This window comes from Macrosteles quadrilineatus, unplaced genomic scaffold (genome assembly GCF_028750875.1).
Source record: "Macrosteles quadrilineatus isolate MER2022 unplaced genomic scaffold, UCM_ALF_1.0 Scaffold_6__1_contigs__length_79288215, whole genome shotgun sequence".
NCBI classification, from domain to species: Eukaryota; Metazoa; Arthropoda; class Insecta; order Hemiptera; family Cicadellidae; genus Macrosteles; species Macrosteles quadrilineatus.
Window position 1 is genome coordinate 51,356,468 of NW_026542599.1, and position 21,464 is coordinate 51,377,931.

At 35.4% G+C, this 21,464-nt stretch overlaps 1 protein-coding gene across 1 annotated transcript; it reads right to left on the minus strand.

Annotated features, from left to right (window-relative positions):
• Window positions 1-234: 234 nt before the first annotated feature.
• On the minus strand, window positions 235-16,842 carry LOC128997525 (membrane-bound alkaline phosphatase-like). Its single transcript, XM_054423165.1, has 9 exons — window positions 16,776-16,842; window positions 14,348-14,428; window positions 13,212-13,432; window positions 12,331-12,590; window positions 5,265-5,370; window positions 4,627-4,825; window positions 3,661-3,878; window positions 2,600-2,828; window positions 235-526 (listed from the first exon to the last, which is right to left on the minus strand). The coding sequence occupies exons 1-9, from the start codon at window positions 16,840-16,842 to the stop codon at window positions 249-251; spliced, it is 1,659 nt and encodes a 552-aa protein (XP_054279140.1). The 3' UTR covers window positions 235-248.
• Window positions 16,843-21,464: the final 4,622 nt, after the last annotated feature.

Genomic DNA, 21,464 nt, shown 5'->3' on the forward strand with positions numbered 1-21,464 from the left:
AGGTGCAACAACATCAATACAGTTAAAATACAATTAAACCATGTTTTTGAGGAGCTAATCATCGCCTAAAGGTTTTAACCTTTACCTTTACGTTTTAACGCGTCCTCCGCAAAACCTAGTTTAGAAACATAATCAAACGAAATACTACAGTTATTTTCAACATAGATCTTTCGGCAGTCTTCAATCTCGTACAGTTTCTCACATTCTAAACATCTAGGATATCAAAACCACACATACGATAAAAAAGTTTAATACAAAATTGTTAAAATGATCACAGTCAATGTAAGGCCCAGCATGTTATTCCCTACCCCAGGAGAGGCCGAGGTGGAATTAGACTTGTCAACAGTAATGTTAGCTGCAGGTCCTATCTTTGCTGCGAAGCTCATCACATGAGGTATGACAGTTTGCTCGAAGACGCCTACCAGTAGGTGGGCCCAGGGACCTCTAGCATACACCGCCACGTCCTCCCCTCCATGCGTCTCGGACTCTAGGTAGTACGTGGTGGGGAACCTGTAATCTGCAGCTCCTGAAAACAATACGATAAGTGTGATGAAAAATTGGAAAATCTCATTTTTTTATAGGGGGTTGCAGTTAAATTTCGAGTTCTGTAATTGATGTCTGGGATTAAATTCACTGAATCCCAATTTTTTTTCGCTGTGTGTTGATGCAATGGTGAGTCAGAGCTTACCTTAACTAGTAGGTCTACTTATCCAAATGATAAACAATGTAGGTATCTAAGGCAAGGAGAAAATTTTGTTCAGTGAAAGGCTCACTCTATTAAAGCAGACCTTACATAATCAATATTATTGACAATATGTTTGACTCAATAATATTGTCAAACTAGACAAACTGAGCCGGATTTAGGATGCACCTTACACGGTCAATAACATTGTCAATATTTTATGTCAGTCCAGGTACTTATCCAGGTGGCTGAACAGCTTAGTACTAATGGACTCCAAGAAAGAAGCATGCCTTGCCTTTATTTTACATTTTGGGTAAAGTAGGGGTTGCTAAAACGTGAAGAATAACACTTGAGGTTGTTGAAAGAAATTTCGTTGAGTGCCCTGGAGACTGCCAAAATTACCAAAAAATAAATATAAGTCCCATAGTGATATAGGTAGTGTGAAGATAAGTACAATTGTATAGCCATATTTAGCTAAATGCTAAAATATAATTCAATTTAGTTACAATACTGTACAAGAAAACACAATTTAAGAAATTCAGTACATTTAAGAACAAAATACGTTACATGAAAAACAGTTTTAGTAGGCTAATATACACTAGATCATAAGTAGGGATCAAAGCTGTCACAGTTGTACAATATACAACTCAGTCAAATCTAGGCACCGCTACAAGAGACTCTTGTTGTCAAACGCAGATCACTTACCATTATGTATATTGCTTCCTCCACTCTCAGAGAGTATTGTGTTAATAGATCGTGATGAGAGAATGGATTTACCGTGAATTCAGACTCAGATTGATTTGTTATAGTGGAAGGTTTCGTTTTTCTCCGAAAAATTTGTTTTGAATACTTTGCTGTAAAGTATTATCTCATTTCGCAGTCTAAAGTGGAATCATGTGATTTCTTTTGCTGGTTTTAAATTTCAGAAGGGACCCTTCTTTCAGTATACTATGCAGAAACAAAATAAAATGTATTATAATTGATCAAATCATAAATTGAAACAAAAGTTCATTTCACTATAAAAAGTATATATAAAATCAATATGCTCACTAGTTTGATTGTTTACTGGATTATCTCCATCAGCTTTTTAATCATATTTTTTCTAATCGATAATAGACTGTTCAACCATTTGTTTTTTGGTCCAAACAGGCTTAAATGTAAAAAAAAAATGGATAAATACATTTTTTTCAACTGCATAGCATTATAAATAACCCCATAATAGTGCTTTAATAGAAATAACCCAGACTAGTCCAATAACAATTTGGCTACTCTCAATTCTCTCCTAATGTTTGCAAGGTGTTAAATGTTTTACCTACGACCGTTTTATAAATTAGCCGTTTCAGTTCAGTTTTTATAAATGAAAAGTTTCACATACCAGCATTGTTTACTTTCATAACAGCATAGTTTTACCATAGACTAACCAAGGGAGTATGTTTTATCTATGGTTTTACTCATAACAACACCAACCAAAGAGGTTTAAGGATTGAGGGAGAAGAAGTAAAATTGTGATGATTCGAACATCACCTATCAGCTTTTCAGGCCAATTTAATTGTTAGAGTGGTGCAATTAATGTTTAATTCACGTTTCGTTTCATCACTGTCAGTGGCAATGAGAGGTTATAAACGCAAACATGATCTCTCTTAAAAGTCACGAGTAGTAGTTTTTAGTAATTAAAATACTGTCATAGGTAAAGTAGTGTACGCAACTCGCGTAAATAGTGTTAACGACACTCGTAGAAGTTTTTAAGGCACTCGCCAAAGCTTAAATTTTATGCTCGTGTCGATAACACTATCTTTACGCAATCGTTGAGTAGACTACTATAATAATTGTTTTTCACCTTCTGAGTTACTTGCAACTTCAAATTAGGTTCGACATAGGAAACTTTGCTTTTCATTACATAACCGATCATAAACCTACCTCTATCGTCATTCACGATGTTGTGTCTGCTTCCGTTCTTCTCAAAGCCATTACGGTTAGGTCCGTTTGCGTATGACAGGGTGGAGTATGTCATGTTGTCATCTGTCGCCTGGAGGGTGGTGATGATGTCACTGCCTCTGGATGGATACCCACTCAATGTCATGGTGTGAGCGTGGTCCGCCGTTACTACTATAAGAGTGTCATCTTCACTCGTCAGATGCAAAGCTACCTGTAAACGAGCGGACGTGGTTTGTTTCATCTTTTAGGAAAGTTTTAGTAGAATACTTCTTTATTTAATTTCAATGGATAAACTCGTATTAGAGCATATGATCGTAAATCTCCTAATTCTTCATCTTTATTCACCATTTGCAATAACGAATAAAGCTGGATGGGTTTAAATTGGTTTAAACATTTTTAATCAAACCTTTTACGAAACCTCTATGTGTTCTAAGTTTGTTTTAAAGAAAGAAATTTATAATAGCTGTCATATATATCATATATGTCATATATACTAATCCCTTTACAATCCTTCGGCGTACTGTTACAGATGGCTGTTACTTATAAAACTAGTGTGACTTTTACCTTGTGAAACGTGAGAATATGTTTCATTCTAGACCCAGTTTTCATCTCATGTGACCATGATGGTAAAAAAAACAAAACTACGAATGAATCTTAACAATCAAAATGTAGGTGGATTAGAATTTCAACCTGTTCATTTATAAATTAACATAACCTTTGCTCTAGAATGAACGTGGTTTTGGTTATAAGTCTATAGGATATCTTGACAACGTTGTAGACTGAGAAGTGTGGTGTTGTATAGTATGATAAAATGACAAATGTGTTCGGATTAAGAGGGATCTGTTTAGTTCAAAACTCTGAGACAAATTGAATGATATATTGTAGAAAAAAAAACCATTTGTAGGGTAAATTCCTATATCTTGGTTGCTACGACCAAAGGTAAATCTCTTTTTTGAACAAGGCAGGTACTAATCAGGTATCTAATCGTTTTAGTTGTTATTAACACACTCTTAGGAGAGCACAAAGGTAGAATTTCAACTCACTTCGATAGCCCTATGAAACTCCACGACCTCATCCAGAGCTAGGTGAGCCTTATTGTCATGATGGCCGTGGTCAATCCTTCCTCCCTCTATGAACAAGAAGTAACCATTTTCCTCCTTCTGCATCATCTTGATAGCCATCGTTGTCATTTCCCACAGGGTCGGCTGATGAGAGGCGTTCGCTTCCAAGTGGTAGTCCATGTGGTTGTGGTGGAAGAGACCTTTGCGAAGAAAATAGTAATTTTGAGACAATATAAAGAGGTGTGAGGTTTTTCAATGGTTAAATACTCGTTACACTTTTACTTTTGGTCTAATTAATTGTTTAGTAACGAAACAAATTTAATTAAGGAAAGCTTTCTACTTTAGAGTGTAATTACTGGTTGATTATTTACGAATGTGTCTATTAGATTTGATAAGTAGACCTCTTTATTCAATAACCAAATCATTTGTAAAGTGGATTTAATGCTGAGTAAATATTTTAAAGTAAATGAAACATTAGAAAAATTCTGTTTTCGCAAATAGCCTATATTAAAACCTTTCAAATATGTTTGTATCAGCCTGTTAAATTGTAGATCAAACTTTTAATATGATTTGAGGGTATCCATAAAAAATAGGAATAAAATTAGCTTAATCACTTTTTCTTTTTGCTAGCTATATACCTGATAACATTAGTTGTATACGCCATTTTATAAACTTTAACTTCTTGTAACCAAATTACGGACCACAGATCTGTAAGGTGATCGGCCGTTACAGTATAAAATGGAAAAGAGTAGTAACTTCTGAGACAGTTTGTGAGTCCGAACCGCCAATGTCTGAACATAGACTCATTTTTGTCATACCCTGCTACTTGTAGTGTTATCTTGTTCTGTAAACGATCATTTTTCATTGTTTACTATTTAATAAATATTGAAGTTCACGCCAGAACACTTAATGTATTTAGCATCCAACTAACTAGTATAACCTCCTCACCTAGGAGATGGTCAGTCTTGTCCACATTGACTGCCAGAAGCTGGTCTCTGTTGGTGACGTATGTAGCGTTATCCTTAGAGTCCTTAGAGTCCTTCCACGCTTGTATGAGGTCCTTACCGTCCCCTCTGAGTCCCTTGTTGCCGTAACCATCGTCCTGGTCCATCAGAAGGAACGTCTCCCTGCCACCTCCCAGGATAACCTTGTAAAAGCCATTATAAATTAAATGAAATGTCGTTATTTGTTTTTAACACGGAAAACATGAATTGCAATCGTCGATGTTAATAAGTAACTGATCATACAAAAACTAAAATCTGCTTTAATAATAAATTCTTTAAAATTATAAATAGTGATTGAACCCCTCTCCATCAGGTCACAGCTGCCAAAAAGTAGCCTATTTAAAATATATTTTCATAAAATGTTTAGTCTCTTGTATACAATATGACTGTGGTTAAACATTCAACTAAAGGAACCACCGTTATATTACAATTCATATGCAGCCATTATAAAGAAAGTTTTGCAATACATGAAGACAACAACCAATCCAACTCCGTGACAAAATTTACCAAATGATTCGTATTAAGAAGTATCTTGTCATACAATGTATATTCAACTTGATATACAACCCATGCTTTAGTTACCTTGAAGTTCTTTCCTGGTGCGTTTTCCACCAATTGTCTTGTAATATCCTGTATCCCCTGGGCATCAGGAGCTTCTTTGAGAATGTCTTGATCGGTCTGCCAATACCTAAAAAGAATCATTTTTTAACTACCATTATGTTTTGAATAGTTATCAACATGATTGCATATTTAAGTTTTTAAATTGAAAAGATTTTGTTTGCTTTAAGAATTTTTCAACAGAGCTCTAGCTGAAGAATGAAAACTTAGTTCGAACCATTTTTTACGTTTAATGTGAAGGGTTTGATTTGAGTAGACCTGGCCAAACTATTGACGGTTCCAATATTGCTTAGTCAAAATATTATCAAAAATTAAGTCACATGCTTTGTTGATGAAATAATACAGATTGAAACTGTAGTACTGTGAGTTAATTATGTAAAGTAATAAGACATTTTCGTAAGAAAAGTTATATTTGAAACACCAAGTAACTATGTTGTTATGTCAAACGTAAACAAACAAAAATGTAAACAAAGTATTGAAAACACATTTAAATTGTATCAGCTGATTCAGTACACTACATCGTCCCCCCTTCTTCTAAGAGTTAAGCCAGACGAAGTTGATCTGCGTGGCATCGTCTATTTAGTCCATTTGTATTTACTACATATGAGTAAGGACCATTCACTTTCACAATCGTTCCTTTCTTGAAACCAGCTCCAGATTTGTCTAGTACCCATACATTGTCGTCCTCTTTAAAAACTTTTTCTTTTGATCCAGGTTTTTGTAGCCGCTGTTGAACCAACTCTTCGTCGTTTTTATGCTCAACGTCAGGAAACAACATGTCTAATTTGGAGCGTAATTCGCGACCAAACATCATAAATGCTGGAGTTTTTCCAGTAGATCTTCTCAGTGACGTTCTGTAAGCAAATAAAAAGCTGTTGAGTTTTTCTTGGAAAGTCCCAGCATTTCCTTTTGAAGCATTCATGCGTTCTTTGAATGTACGAACACATCGTTCCGCTAAACCATTGCTTTTTGGGTGATAGGGGGTGATTCGAGCATGTTTAATGTTTAGGCTCTTACAAAAGGTTTGAAACTCGTAGGATGTTAGCTGTGGTCCATTATCGCTTACAATTACCCTTGGATAGCCAAATCTTGAAAATAACTCTTCTAAAGCTTTGATCGTTGACTTTGTTGAAGTTGACGACATCGGGAATACTTCAAGCCATTTTGACCGAGCATCTACTACAATCAACCACATTTTCCCCATGAAGGGTCCGGCAAAATCGATGTGGATCCGTGACCAAACTTCTCCAGGAACAGGCCATGAGAATAACGGCATTTCAGGATCTTTGCTTCTGTTTTCTTGACATCCATTGCAATGTCTAGTGTGTTCTTCCAAGTCCTTGTCCAGTTTAGGCCACCAGACTTGAAAACGTGCCTTCCCTTTCATAGCTACAATACCTGGATGTCCCTCATGTAGTATTTCCATCACTCTTGATCTAAGTTTCGCAGGTATGACCAATCTCCCAAACCAAAGTAGAATTCCATTCTCAAAGGAAAGTTCTTCACGTTTGCTGTAGTACGGTTGTAGGTTAGTGTCTTCATTATTTTCCAAAGGCCAACAACCCCTTTTTAAATAGTTTACTACTTTTGAAAGTATTGGATCAGTTTTTGTCGCTTCTTGCAAACACTTTGTCGATATTGGTAGATCCTGTGAACGCAAATGGAAAAGGTGTGCTTTGTTACTGCCACCCTGGTCTTCCTCTGTAGATTTTATCGTATTTTGCAAGGGAAATCTTGATAATAGATCGGCTGTTTTGTTATCTTTGCCCTGTTGATAGTTGATCGAGTAGTCATAGGCACTCAGTGTTAATGCCCATCTAGCGATTCGATTTGAAACTACCTTCGGAATTGAATCATGTTCACCGAAGACTTTAACCAATGCTTTATGGTCCGTTCGAACTTCGAAATGTCTACCATAAAGGTACTGTTCAAAACGAGTTACTCCAAAAACCAACCCTAACGCCTCCTTTTCTATCACGCTGTATCGGCACTCAGCATGATCAAGGCGCCTTGACGCAAAAGCTAAAGGTTTTTCAGTCCCATCAGGATACTTTTGGAAAAGAGCAGCTCCAACACCAATATCACTCGCATCAGTTGCGAGGATGAGAGGTAGGGATTCGTCATAGTGAGCCAACGTGTCTGTTGTAGTAAGAAGATGCCTCAATTTTGCTGCTACCTGTTCATGGTTTTCGTTCCAATGCCATTTCACGCCTTTCTTTAGCAGTTTGTGTAATGGAACACACAAGGACTGTAAATGGGGAATAAATTTACTGTAGTAATTGATCGACCCAAGAAATGATCTTAACTCTTTCACATTTTTCGGTGATTGCATGTTTTTCACTGCTTCCAGATGTTCTGTCGTTGGATGTATACCAGCTCTATCAATTCTGTGACCCAAATAGTTAACGGAATCTTGAAACCATTTACATTTTGATGTCTGGACACGAATTCCAGATTCTTGAAAACGTCTTAACACTTCTTTGACACGTTCGATATGTTCCTCTCTCGTTGGGGCTGTGACTATGACGTCGTCAAGGAGACAAGCGACTCCATGTAAGCCTGCCAGTACTTGATCCATCTTGCACTGAAAAACCCCGGTGGCAATTTTGATTCCGAAGGGTAAGCGTTTGTACTTGAAAAATCCTTTGTGAGTAGAAATAATCAGGTACTGTTGTGCCGATGGTTCGACCTCCACCTGCAGATATGCATCTTTGAGATCTATGACGGAGAATTCCTGGCCACCTGTAAGTTTTGAGGTGATCTCTTCGAATGTAGGCATAGGATATTTATCGGGGAGCATATGTTTGTTTATAGTATTTTTGAAATCCGCGCATATGCGGATAGCTCCAGACGGTTTTACCACTATTACTATGGGCGAAGCCCAAATGATAGGTTCATTCTTGGCATCGACTGGTTCTAAAACTCCACTGTCTACTAATCGTTGAATTTCATTTTCCACAGGTTCCCGTAAAGCAAAAGGAACTGGCCGTGGTTTTGAAACTACAGGAGCTGCATTTGAAGCCATGTGAAAAGATACCTTGTGATTTTTAATCGTACCTAAAGAGGGACTGAAAACTTCTGGAAAACCGTTAACAATGTCATTAACAATCTGTTCACTTACTTGTTCTGTTTGCTGTTTGGACAATGTACATATTTGAGCCCCAGGTGGCAGTGGTAAGTTAAAATCAAGAACCCAGTCTAGGCCGAACAAAGGTATATCGTTTTTCTTAACAACAATTACCGGTAACTTACGTTTGGAACCAAAAGCTTCAACTGAAACATACGTTTTACCCATAGTTTCAATTAGAACTCCTGTGTATGCATTAAGATTTTCTGTGGGAAATAGTTTAGGAGCTCCTAGATCTCGCCATATGTTTCTGCTAATGATACTGAACGCTGCACCTGGGTCATACAACATTGAAATTGTATGATTGTTTAACTTGACTGAAAGCATTACTTTCGACCCTTTATTAATCGCTTGGATTTGATCTGTATCAGAAAAAGATTTAACACTAGAGTTACAAGACGAGTTTTTTGCCTCTAACATGTTAAGTCGCTTACCTTTGATAATGACTGCATTACCCACTTTAAGACAAGTGCGTGCAAAATGATTCAGTTCTCCACAGGCGTTGCAAGTGGCATCGACAGCGGGACAGCTCGTTCCTTGTGTATGTTTCTTGTAACCACACCGAATGCAGTCAGTTCTCTTGTTAAGATGTAAGATGTTTTGTTTCGAAGTGTTTCCTTTTGTTTCTTGTTTCAACGGAATCGTTTCGAAAGCATTCTTCTTGTTCCTGTTGCTTATTCTGTTGACTGAACGTGTATTACGGAATTGTGACTGTTGATTGTCAACATTTTCCAATAAAGTAGCGGTGTTTGTGACTTGTTCAAATGTAGTATCTGTCGTAGCATGTAAGCGCAAAAGTTCAAGTTGCCAGCGATCATTGTTGATGCCCAGAACAAACTGATCTCTCAGCCGTTCGTCTAAGTTGTCACTAAAGTCACAGAGACCTGCAATTTCGCGCAAAGCAAATTCGAAATGACTAACAGATTCACCTTCTTGTCTGAAACGGCGACTAAAGATAACCCGCTGTGATAGTGGTGCGGATTTTTGTGTGTAGTATTTCTTAAGTATATCAATAACTCCTGTAAAGTGAAGATTACTGACGGGATCAGGTCGTGCGTGGTCAAATACTAGCTTGAAGGGTTGAGGTCCAAGGTTCCCTAGCAACAAGTCTCGTTTTGTATCCTCATTCTTGATTCCTCTGTTTCGTAATGCAATCTTGAAACGTTCGAGCCAGTAAGTCCATTCTTCAGAATGACCATCAAAAGCATCTATACGTAAATCGTCGGTCCGTTTAGTAGACTGCGCCATTTGTAGTACTGTGAGTTAATTATGTAAAGTAATAAGACATTTTCGTAAGAAAAGTTATATTTGAAACACCAAGTAACTATGTTGTTATGTCAAACGTAAACAAACAAAAATGTAAACAAAGTATTGAAAACACATTTAAATTGTATCAGCTGATTCAGTACACTACAGAAACTAAATGTTTTGATATTTTTATAATTCGTAATCACTTATGTTTACATCAAGTCGTAAGTTAATTTTGTGGTATCTATCTATATATTAATAGGCAAGCATGTTTCTTTAAAACCTTTTTTCTCAGCTCGTGTGCATCGCAGGGAAAATCTACGCATACTGTTGGAAAGATATTTTCCTGTAGATGTGCAGAATGCCTTTAAAAATTAAAATAGGCTAACAAATAAGCACAAAAAATGAATTTGAAAACTTCAAAAAATTAACATGGAACATATGGGTTGCCATGGTGGTGACGAAATAACAACAAAATGTAAACAGAAAAACAAAACAAAGGGAAGAAATTCCAATCACATGTTTTATTTACAGTGTGGGGAGAAAATAGAGAAGTCTGTACCTTAATTATTTTTGGTCGAGTTTCGACCACTCCTCCGAAACTACTGAACCAATTGACATGTTTTTGGTGTCATTGGAAAGAGCGTAACGTGAAGTTGTGCAGGAAACTTTCTTTTTAAGGAAATAATTAGATAGTGAGGCCCTGGGGCCCTTTAAAGTTTCGTATCTATCCATAAGATTAACATGGGAAACAAAATTTGTCATGGAACTCCAGCTGTTGTCAGAAATTAAGAGTGAAATATTTATTGATGGTATCCATGGTAACAAAGAACAAACCTACAAAATTTAAAAATGTAAACAAGCAGAACTAACTGTCAAATTAATTTTGATTTCACAATTCCACACAGCTGGTTCAAACATATTCAATACTGCATGATTATTAGAACAGGAACGGTAGGGATCATAAACATTAATCAAATATGTCACTCGCCCGTATCATTTTTGTCTATGCCCGAATGTAAACATTTAACATAGATTAAATGTAACTGTCAAACTATATGTTAATGTCATTAGTATGGAATTCTTTCAACATTATTTGTTGATCGAGTTTGTTTCAATATTTTTGAGCTGCTGTAATAATATTTTACAGGAAATAATTGTTAGATAAATTCATGGATATAAGTAATAAGATTCTTCAATCTTTGCTGTTATTAAAATTGTGTATCCGCAGCATACCTTCAGACTAAGCGAATTTCCATTTACCTGGCTTAATTAATACAAAGATTAATTATTCCCTTAAAATGGTCATTTTTTTCCTATTTCCATAACATTAAGTTAATTTTAATATGAGTACTTAGGTTTGCTGCTACAGGGAAGGTAGGTGTGGTTTTGTTGAAATGTTGATAGCTAAGTATGATTGTTATTGGTTTGCAAATCCTGTAATAGGTACTTTACAATTGCTCGAATTCGAGCAACATGTACACTAGTACTTATTTAATACGCAAGCAGATTTTTTGTGACAATTACTCCTCCGAAACTACTGAACCGATTGTCATGTTTTTGGTGTCATTGGAAAGAGCGTAACGTGAAGTTGTGCAGGAAACTTTCTTTTTAGGGAAATATGAGAGAGTGAGGCCCTGGAGCCCTTTAAAGTTTCGTATTTCTCCATAAGATTAACATTGGAAACAAAAATTGTTATGAAACTCCAGCTGTTGTCAGAAATCAAAAGTGAGAAGAATAGCATATGTTAATTGTAAACAGTCAATAAGTTTGTTAATTTAACAGTTTGCTACAAATATTTGCTGACTTGGTTGATATTCGTTTTAAAATAACGCCTGTAATACTTAGCAATTGCTCGAATTCGAGCAACAGGGACACTAGTCTATATATTAATAAGCAAGCATGTTTATTTAAAACCTTTTTTCTCAGCTCGTGTGCATCGTGGGGTAAATCTACGCATACCGTTAGATAGCTATTTTCCTGTAGGTGTGCAGAATCCCTTAATAAATTTAAATAAGCTCAAAGATAAGCACAAAAAATGAGTTTAAAAATTTGAAAAAATTAACATGGATCTTATGCGTTGCCATGCTGGTGACGAAATAACAACGAAATATAAACAGAAAATCAAAACAAATGGAAGAAACTCCAATCACATGTTTTATTTACAGTGTGGGGTGAAAATAGAGAAGTGAGTAAGTTTACATTACATATTTTTGGTCGAGTTTCGACCACTGGACGACCTCTCGTTAGAATTAAACTAAGTATGGTAGACCAATTTGTGGAAGGAGATTAACTTGAAACAGCTAATGAAATAACATTTGTCAAACCATTATAATTAGTAAGTATTTAATATTTAGTAGGCCTACATCAGTTGTCAATTACTAGTAGGAACCCATTCAAGATTCAAATATAACTATCGTACTGTTTTAAATATGTGTATTTATTTATTTTGCCCAGTGTCTACTGCATAGGTATAGGTTGCTTTGAGACAACAAACGTTAGATGGGAAAACAGTCCGAACTCCTCAAATGTTTGTCTACGACGGGTAATCGAACTCACCTCGCACCTAAGTCCAAAACGATAACCATAAGGTAACAACAAACCCAACAAAAGTGTTTTTGAATCTAGGTCTACATTGAAAACTTGTGGGACTACCTTGACGCGGTGTTGGCGTATGTTGCGGTGGGTGAAGCATCGGTCACCTTACACGTGGTGACTATCCCCACCCCCTTGCCAGCCTCTTGGGCCCACTGTGCGATTGACGAGGTGTGGTAGTCAGAGTTCGCCATGCCTCGCCAGTCCTGGTACCCCACGTCTGCCGTCACCCCGATGGTGTGAAGGTTGTTCTTGACGCCCGTGAGGTACGCGGTCCCGGAGCAGGCAGAGTCTGCGACTTGAGAGTTGACGCAGTATGTCTGCAAAACATAGTCATTGTGTTGAAAGGAAGCTGTGTGTAGTGTAGTAACGGAGTGAATAATGATCATAGTGATCCGGGTCAATCCTAAATCAAGTCCAAGTCAGAAGAGGTAGGTTTGAACCTGTACCAACATGTCATGGTCACCATCATCATCATTGGGCATTAGGTGGACATAGATAAATAGTAAGTCACCAAGCTAGGTACGTTCATTTTATGATCAACCTGCATTCATAATACAGACTAAGGTGTGCGTCACTACCTTAAACAATTGTATTCATTGTATCAGTTTGACTTGGAAAGCTGGTAACGAGGTTAAGAATGTAGGATTTTTTTGTTATTGGAAAGGAACATTTTTTGTTATGTTCGTCAAAAATCCTATAAAACAAAATAATTAAATTATCGTCTGTTCAATAATTTAGTACGTCTATCAATAGGCTATCATTATAAGTTTGTTCATATTAATTAATTTTTATCTTAAACAATCTACAATATAACAATATACAGTTATAGAAATTCCCATGCCTTCTTTCAAGTACAGCAAACAAGATTCCTCCCATTTTTTGTATACCAATATGGGACAGCTTTAGTTCACAAATAGTACAATAATACTTCCGTGTACCTTTGAGAGTCCTGTGTAAGGGAATGTATCGAATATAAGCTCCTGCTCTTCCCCAGACTTGTTCGCCAACTGGCCGAAGTAGATCCTCGCAGCAGTGACGGTGGTAGGGGACATTCCATCCCCTAGGAACAGGATCAAGTTTTTCGCTACCCCCTCTCTAGGCTGCGTCTTAAACCGGCCCTTCAGCGTGGCTGAGCTCTTGTCATACCAGAACTTGACGGCTGGAAGAGAAAGTGTGAAGAGTATACTTGAGCAGTTTCGACGGGGTGACTAGATAAACTGGTATTATGAAAGCACCAGGGGCACAGAACTAATTTAGTAAAAATGGAAATTAGCAGTGATGTAAACACACTCTTGGGATACTTAGTATAGTTACACAAATTGAACTTATCCTAAATAATATGAAGTGTGCTGGTAAATGGATAGAGCGAGGCTTCTAATTTCACAATCATTAAACAATTTTATTGATTTGATAATGCAGAATGCAGCAACCCTGGGGTGGAACAACTCCGTATGAAGCTCCATGAGAACTAGTCCCGCTCCCTTCGGGGCGTAATATAAGGAATACAAACGCAATACAAAGTAATTATGAGTAAAACGTAGTTTCTTGGAAGTAATCAGTACCGATATACCGATAAGTGTTTGTCTCAACATTATATAGCATCACTAAAAGGTACAGCTGTCTTAAGCACACAATATATCTAGTAAGATCAAGACTAAAATATTAACATCAAAAGATATGCTGGAGGTAATAATAAATTGAAATTGTCTTCAAACTATTCATAAGGAAGACATATGTATGTACGAGAATGTTCAATCCACGAGTCCTACAGATATGTTTGATTCAATTCAATTGTTAGCTAAAAAGAGTCAGATTGCTGTGTGGCAAAACAAAATGTAAAATGTCAAATAACTGCACTGACCTTCGAATGTACTAAATTTATACGTTTGTATTTCGAAACCCTCTTCCTCTAAACGTCACAGTTAGGATAATATCACTTTGGCAAAAAAATACAACGGCAGTATACCTTTGGCACTCCTGGGTAAATTATATAAATATTTACTTTGTTGAATTCCAACTAAACAGACAAAATAGACAAGACGCTGGTTTTACAGTAGGTAAAATAATAACTTACTGTGCTCTTCTGGATTTGTCTGGCCCTTTGTGTCATTGGTTACTTGTTCGTTGCTAAGCGGACCATAAGAAGGTGTGATTTCTGAAATTAACGTCACACATAAAATAAGCGTAGTATTATCGTCACTAACCTCTCTCACGCAGTAATGTAAATTCACTTCACTATTGATAATTTATACTGTAAGTAAATAATTGGAAAACAATAGAAACCAAACGAAATAAGAACACAGTAGTTTTATGGGAAGGTAAACGAATAGGTGCAAAATCTAAGTGCATTTCAACTATTTCTCACACAGCTTGCAGAGTGAATTTCTGCACGAAATAGAACATATGTTTGATACGAAGGGCGAGGGTAATGAGCAGTGATAGGAAAGGGAGAAAAGGGAAAGTGGAAGATAATTATACACATCTTATCGCATGGGTAAACAAATTAAAAGCAAGCTGAAACTTTGTTACAAAACAAATTTGAATTTAGGAAAAAAAGTCGATAAAAGGAAAGCTTTTCATACTTTTATATACACTTGTCAAAGGTATTTTAGAAGAAGGAAAGTCTAAATCGGCAAAAACTGTGACCGGCTAAGGTATATCCAAAGACAAATCAATTTTGCATCCTGGTCTCAGGCTTGCCTTAAAAATTAAATCAATTGTTCAACCATCCGTAGAAAATTTGTTAAATAATTTAAAAGATGTAAAATTGTTTATTCGCATTGAGATAAACAAGTCAAGGAATCGTTTATAACTGATTACCATGTATTATACCTTGTATTAATGATTCCGGTAAGCTACTTTAAACTGTCTTTTTATCAAGACGCAAACTAAAATAATTATGAGACTAAATTATTTCTTTGTTAACTGTAAAATAATCCAAGGGTAATCTACTTCAAAAAGTAACATTTCCCATGCCTGTTTTTTTTTTTAACAAGTGCGGTATATTTTTTCTCTAAAAGTCATTATTTGTGATGGTAAGTTTAACTGTTTTAGGTTTACTGCAGACATTTCAGGCCGTTCATCCGCGTTTTGGTATATAGATATTGATAATTGTACACAAACCAGAGGGAAAGTCCAAGATAAAGTATATATTTTTAAGTAGTAGTATAAGGGTATGGGTAAAAAGGTAAATAAATCAAATAAGATTTGGGAAAGAACCAAATCAGGATTTTTACTAAATACACAATAGAACAGCAAAATGTGTTTAACGTTCATCATTTTATTAGCTTATATATGCAACATTGTTCCTCAGTTATAACATTATATAACCCCCCCCCCCAAGTAAATTTCCTCGCATAGTAGGGGGATGAACTGATTCTCGGGCAGTTCAAAATGCATGCGATGGTTTGGATTGTTTCTCTTAACAATATACAAGTTTGAGATGGAGCTATGAAAGCTCCGCATTAATGCTGAGTTCCCAACTCTAACAATACCACCTGTTGGCCGAGCTTGCGAGGTTTAGCGCTTGTTTGAACTCTCACTATTGTTTTGATACAATTCCTTGCTTCTGGCCCCGCAGTTTCATGTTTAGAATGGTCTCATTATAGTCGGATTTCGAAATTTATCTTGAAATGTATCAAAACAAAAGTGTTCGTAGTATAAGTTATTTGGAAGCAAATTTCCTTATGGTAAAGTATGTTATGTATCTTTGCGATCTGTAGGAATTAGACCTAGAGGTTTCCAATGTATTCACAAAATGGGTGTTTGGTGAAACAGTAGGTTATAGGTGTAGCCGTTTAAAGTACGTTTTGAATGCCGATTTCCTTACATGATTAAGTGTGTTGGAAAATATAAATCATATGTGGATATTTTATGTAGATTTATGTGGGTGGTAATATAGTTATTAGTATTAAGCCTAGTATTGTTTTAAAATACCTTCAAGCCCGTAAGGTCCAAACACCTATCTATAGTACAATTTGGTGTACAGTAAAAAAACGTTTTATTTTTGCATTAATTAGGCTACTAGTCTGTTGTATCAGTTAAGGTAAAAAGAGTTAATTAAGAAGAAAATGGTGATTTATCGGGAAAAGTTATCTTTATAGATAAACTAATTTTTGTCCTAGCATAATCGGGTATTTAAAATATTGCTATGGTTAACAATATTTTAGCCAGTAACAAAACGACGAAGGCCATTCACTCAATTCCAAGATTAAATGTTCGTTAAAAATAGCCTTGAAAGTATATTATCAATATCCGGCTTAGTTAATAGCTTTTATCTTTAGCTTTAGTCTGTAGTACAACTTTAAAAGCTACCTCACTCTAGTCTACATTGCCATCATTCACGTTTAGCTTAAAATGTGTTACACCATTATAATTCATCAAATTATCAAGTAACCAGCTTAAAACAAATTATCAATTCACCAACTTTTAAAAACTCAATCATAGCAACACTTATAACTTGTATATGGACAAACTATAACCTAAATAGTGTTTGTTCTTACCACGAGGATGATAACGTGATAAAGCTCTGGACCCCCAGAAGAGAAGAAGAAGAACAGAGAGCCTCATCGTAGAGAAAGGGATAAGATATTAAAGAAAAGATTTTGAGGTGTGTAAGGCCTACGGATGATGCGAAACGCGGCATTTTATATCAACCTATCTTAAACGAGATTAGAATATTAAATTTAATTAAAATTTAGAATGTGAGATAGTAAGATATCTTTCAGCCACGGATTATCTCACCCGGGTTTGAAACACGTGGAGAATACAATGTCAGAAAAACCACTCGTGTAGGCTTAAAGTAATTAGGGATCATATACTTATACACCGCCAAAAAACTGCGGCTCTTTTGATACGTTAATTTCTTTTTAATTAGTTATTTGCAAACAGCATGTGTAATATGGATTACTTTGGCACGTACATTTTATATTTTAATCATCAATTATATTCTAAAAAGTATTTGCAAAATGTAGTGACGAATTTGTCATTTGGTGTATGGACTTGTCTCTGTATTAAGTTGGTAAAGTTACTTATCAAATGGAGTATTAACGTAGCTGCAGGCAATGGATTGTGTACATTTTAAAAACAAAATTTAAAAACTAAAGTAGGTGGACCTTGACCACTGACACTTGGCACCGATTACGTGGGTTCGGATCCTGGTGCCCGCCAATACTTTATGAGTGAGGTTAAGCTCATGACTGTATTGACTTACCTCTTGTTTTGTTGGATATGCCACGCACAGGCCCAAGACCTATATGAGCATTTTCAGATCAAAAGAGGCCACCAGCCTATTGGTACATCATTTAATAAATAGATACGATTGGCAGAAACATCAATTATATGGTTACAACAGACTCTGTAATACAAAGTCAACTCTGCTACATCTCAACTGTGGAGTTAGAATAACCCACTTGGTAAGGTACTAAAGGACAACCGTTCACTATATCTATTACTCATTCTGAGGTTCAACTTCACAGTCACATAAGTTACCTGGGGCCAGTCCCTACTTATGTTTCCATGAGCTTTATTACCCACATTGATGTGACACCGGTTACAAAAACTCTTTTTTATTGTACTTATTTAAATTACTTGTATGTCCCCTTAGAACCGGATCGAACATATGAATTCAATAATATAGGATTCAAAAGAAAAACACCACCGTGTTTTAATATCCGTCGATAAGTACCTCAAAAGTCGTTAGTGAATTAAAAACGAGAACTATTACCTTCCACATTAAATTTCCCTGAATCGATAAGGATAGTAAAAAATTTATAAATGTAGTTAAGAAACCAACCATCCCGTCTAAAATTTGTTTCTATTAAATTAAATTTTAGAAGTATGAAGTTATCTGTCATAACATAAATAGCAGTGAAATTCAACCCTATTTTGTATTAAAAACTAATTTCTCACTAGAACCAGAAATAAGAAATAATTTCATATATTTGTAAATGTTATATGTTATTAGGTAACTATAGGATCCCTTACAAAACAACAAGTTTGAATATAGAATGTTAGTAATCTTCTGTATCTACATTAACATTTGTGTGAAGAAATAATTATTTTGCTCCGCGTTTAAGATACAATTTAATACAATACAATAAAATTCAATACAATACAATTTAATACGCGTTTAATACAATTTAATACAGTTTTATTCCATATTGGTTCGTTTAGGCTAAAAATAATAGTGCGGTGAGAATGCTTAACATTATTCATCCGAACCAACAGTACGCTATAACATCGTAGAAACAAAGTATATTTTTGGGGATACAAACTTTAATACTTAATATCGACATTGCGTTAATTTGGCAAAGGACAACATTAGTTATACAAATTAAAACTCTATAAAGTGTACATGTACAAATTGGAACTTCACGAACTTTATTTATACAGTTTTCTGCTTGATTTGTCCTTCGTGATTATCCAGACTTAATTGCTAATCTTGTTAAGTTCTTTCTCACCTCACTACGGGATCAAATTCATAATCTTGCAAAGACGTTAAAAAAAAAATTTTTACTAATCGTGATGGAAATAGACCGATTCAAATATATTCCAGTTTAGTAATATAGTTAACAATCAAACTAAATAATCAAACCATAACTGCATATTATTTTTATTATAAACTACACAATCATACGCTACATGGCATAATCGGCCAACATGATCAAAACGTAGCCTTAATGCGATGGTTTCAGGTCCCGATAGCTGTCAGTTGATATCAATAGCAGGTGGACATAATAGTCTAATACCCCGGTCTGATCAGACCGATATCTGTGTAATCTCTGATGAATTAGTCGATCAATTTAAACAGAACACCGACAAACCGCCGGATCAGGGCACTGAATACTTTTATATCGCTTTTACATTCGGTTTTCATGGCTAAATACAGTTTTTGGCTAGGCATTTTATAAAATTTTCTATACGTATCTAATTTAGTTTTGACTTATTATCGTTTTTATTTAAAAGCCATTTTTATTATCAGAGTTTGTGATGTATATTTTGCTTTGTAATATGAACCGTAGGGACTTTTTGGAATTCTAGCTTTATTTTCAGTAATTTAAGTTATCTGGTAAAAAGTATCGGCAATCAATATACAATACAAACAAACACAATTTGGCAGATTTTTATCAATGGTCATTATGATAAATGCAATTAATAAAATCTAGTATATATTTTAACAACAGTATTTACAAGTTAAGCTAATAATAAATCTACTGTTAATTTACTGTTGAAGCCTCTTTTGTATAATGCCAAATGCAACTATTTTGGCGTTAAATACCTCGATTCATGAATAGATTATACAGATTTACAAGTAGGTAAATAGTTTTTGGATTTTTATTTTAATTTATAAATGATAATTTAAATGTGAAAGGTATGACAGTATAACTAACTTTAAACTTTATGATTTTCAATAAGACACATTGAAATAGGTAATTCTGCAGGTTTGCTGCGGTCTGGGTATTATCATTTTTTTTCAACTCGAATAATTTGTTGATGTTTGTTGAAGAATCCATATAATATGTGTAACTAATTGAAAAATATACACCTTCAGATTAAGCTAATGTAAGAAAAGTCAAATTAAATACACGATCAAATGCATTTTTACTTTATAATATCAAGGATTACCGTCGTTGTAATATAGATTCAACCAGCTCCACATTTTTTTTTAGTTCATTATGGAAACAATAACAGGAATTTGTGCTGTGATTTCCGCCACATGTTTCAATCAGTCGATGGCTGCTTAATTGACACTGATTTTGGCGGGAAACCCCTCGATACAGCTGTCAATCCTTGCACATGTTACTGGTTTCATTGCTATATTATATGTAGCCATCGATTTCAGTAATAGAGATCGACGTACTATCGATCTCTATTACTGAAATCATTTTTACCAACTATTTTAACGAATAAATAAAACATTATGTTCATACAAAAACACTAATGATTACGGCACGGCTGCAGGTTCAGGGCGTAGGCACAGACAATATAATACTTTAATGGTTAAAGTATTATATTGTCTGTGGCGTAGGTCTAAACTAGAGTCAAGAGCTTTATTCGTGAAAATATTCTTTCGTGTCTCGTGTTTGTGTTTTAAAGACTTCTTGACGACCTCCTAGGAGCGACAACACGTCTTAAAGGCTTGGCAATGGCACCATGAGTGTCGAAACAGGTCTCTATCGCCAGACGACCATTGGATTACGTTGGCAACAAAAAAGTATTTAACCTTTAGAATAGTATTGGGTACAATATCTTACGATTTCAGCTAACAGCATTGGCTACAAAACACCTACATCTCTACCTAAACAATGATACCGTCCAAGTCTGGCCGTCTCTTCACCACAGGTAACCTCCAGCAGTCCAATCCTATCAATATGTGTGTGGACGTGTCAGAGTTGTAATAGTAAACAAGTGGTTAAATGTTGTAATCATTCTGTCGTCTTCCCCATGTCCAATAAAGTAGTAAGTGTAAGCGAGGAATACAACAAACGGATTCCTTTTAGCGAATTTCCCATATAGGGAATTAGCGAATTTCCCATGTAGGGAATTAGCGAATTTCCCATATAGGGAATTAGCGAATTTCCCATATAGGGAATTAGCGAATTTCCCATATAGGGAATAAGCTATTACCGTAGTACTCATGGTAAGACCTGGACCCGGGACCGATTTTTTTTTCGTTTTGAGGTCCCTAGAGGCCAAAAACACCATCCGTTCAAATTCATATATATATATATATATATATATTTATATAAAATTAAAACATATATAACAAAGTACCCTTTTAGTAATTATATTTATTTTTCATGACGACATGTTTCGGAACTACGTCCATTGTCAAGTCATTTTTACCATAACCTCATTCTTTAAACTAACAAAATTAAAAATATAATCATATGTAAAAATAATAAAATATGTTAAGTAAATCTTAATACATTTTGGTATTATTTTTTTCATTATACTATATGAATTTTTCTTTCTTTCCTTAGTTTTTCAATATTTATATATATATATATATGTGTGTGTGTCCGTTAGCGTGATAACTCGAGCAAAAATGATCCGATTTTGATGAAATTTGGTACAAACGTGTAAACCTACGTTTATTCGAACGAGTTCTCGAACCAGCATGATCGGACCATGGGAACAGGGGTTTATGGGGGCTTTTATGGGGTAAAAATGGGGTTTTCCTATTTTTG

Coding starts and splice junctions, on each gene's coding strand:
- LOC128997525 (XM_054423165.1), bottom strand. CDS start 16,842: ATGAGGCTCTCTGTTCTTCTTCTTCTCTTCTGGGGGTCCAGAGCTTTA. Junction 2,829..3,660: donor AGTTTCATAGGGCTATCGAA/GTGAGTTGAAAT, acceptor GCTCGTTTACAG/GTAGCTTTGCATCTGACGAG. Junction 527..2,599: donor CATCGTGAATGACGATAGAG/GTAGGTTTATGA, acceptor TATTGTTTTCAG/GAGCTGCAGATTACAGGTTC.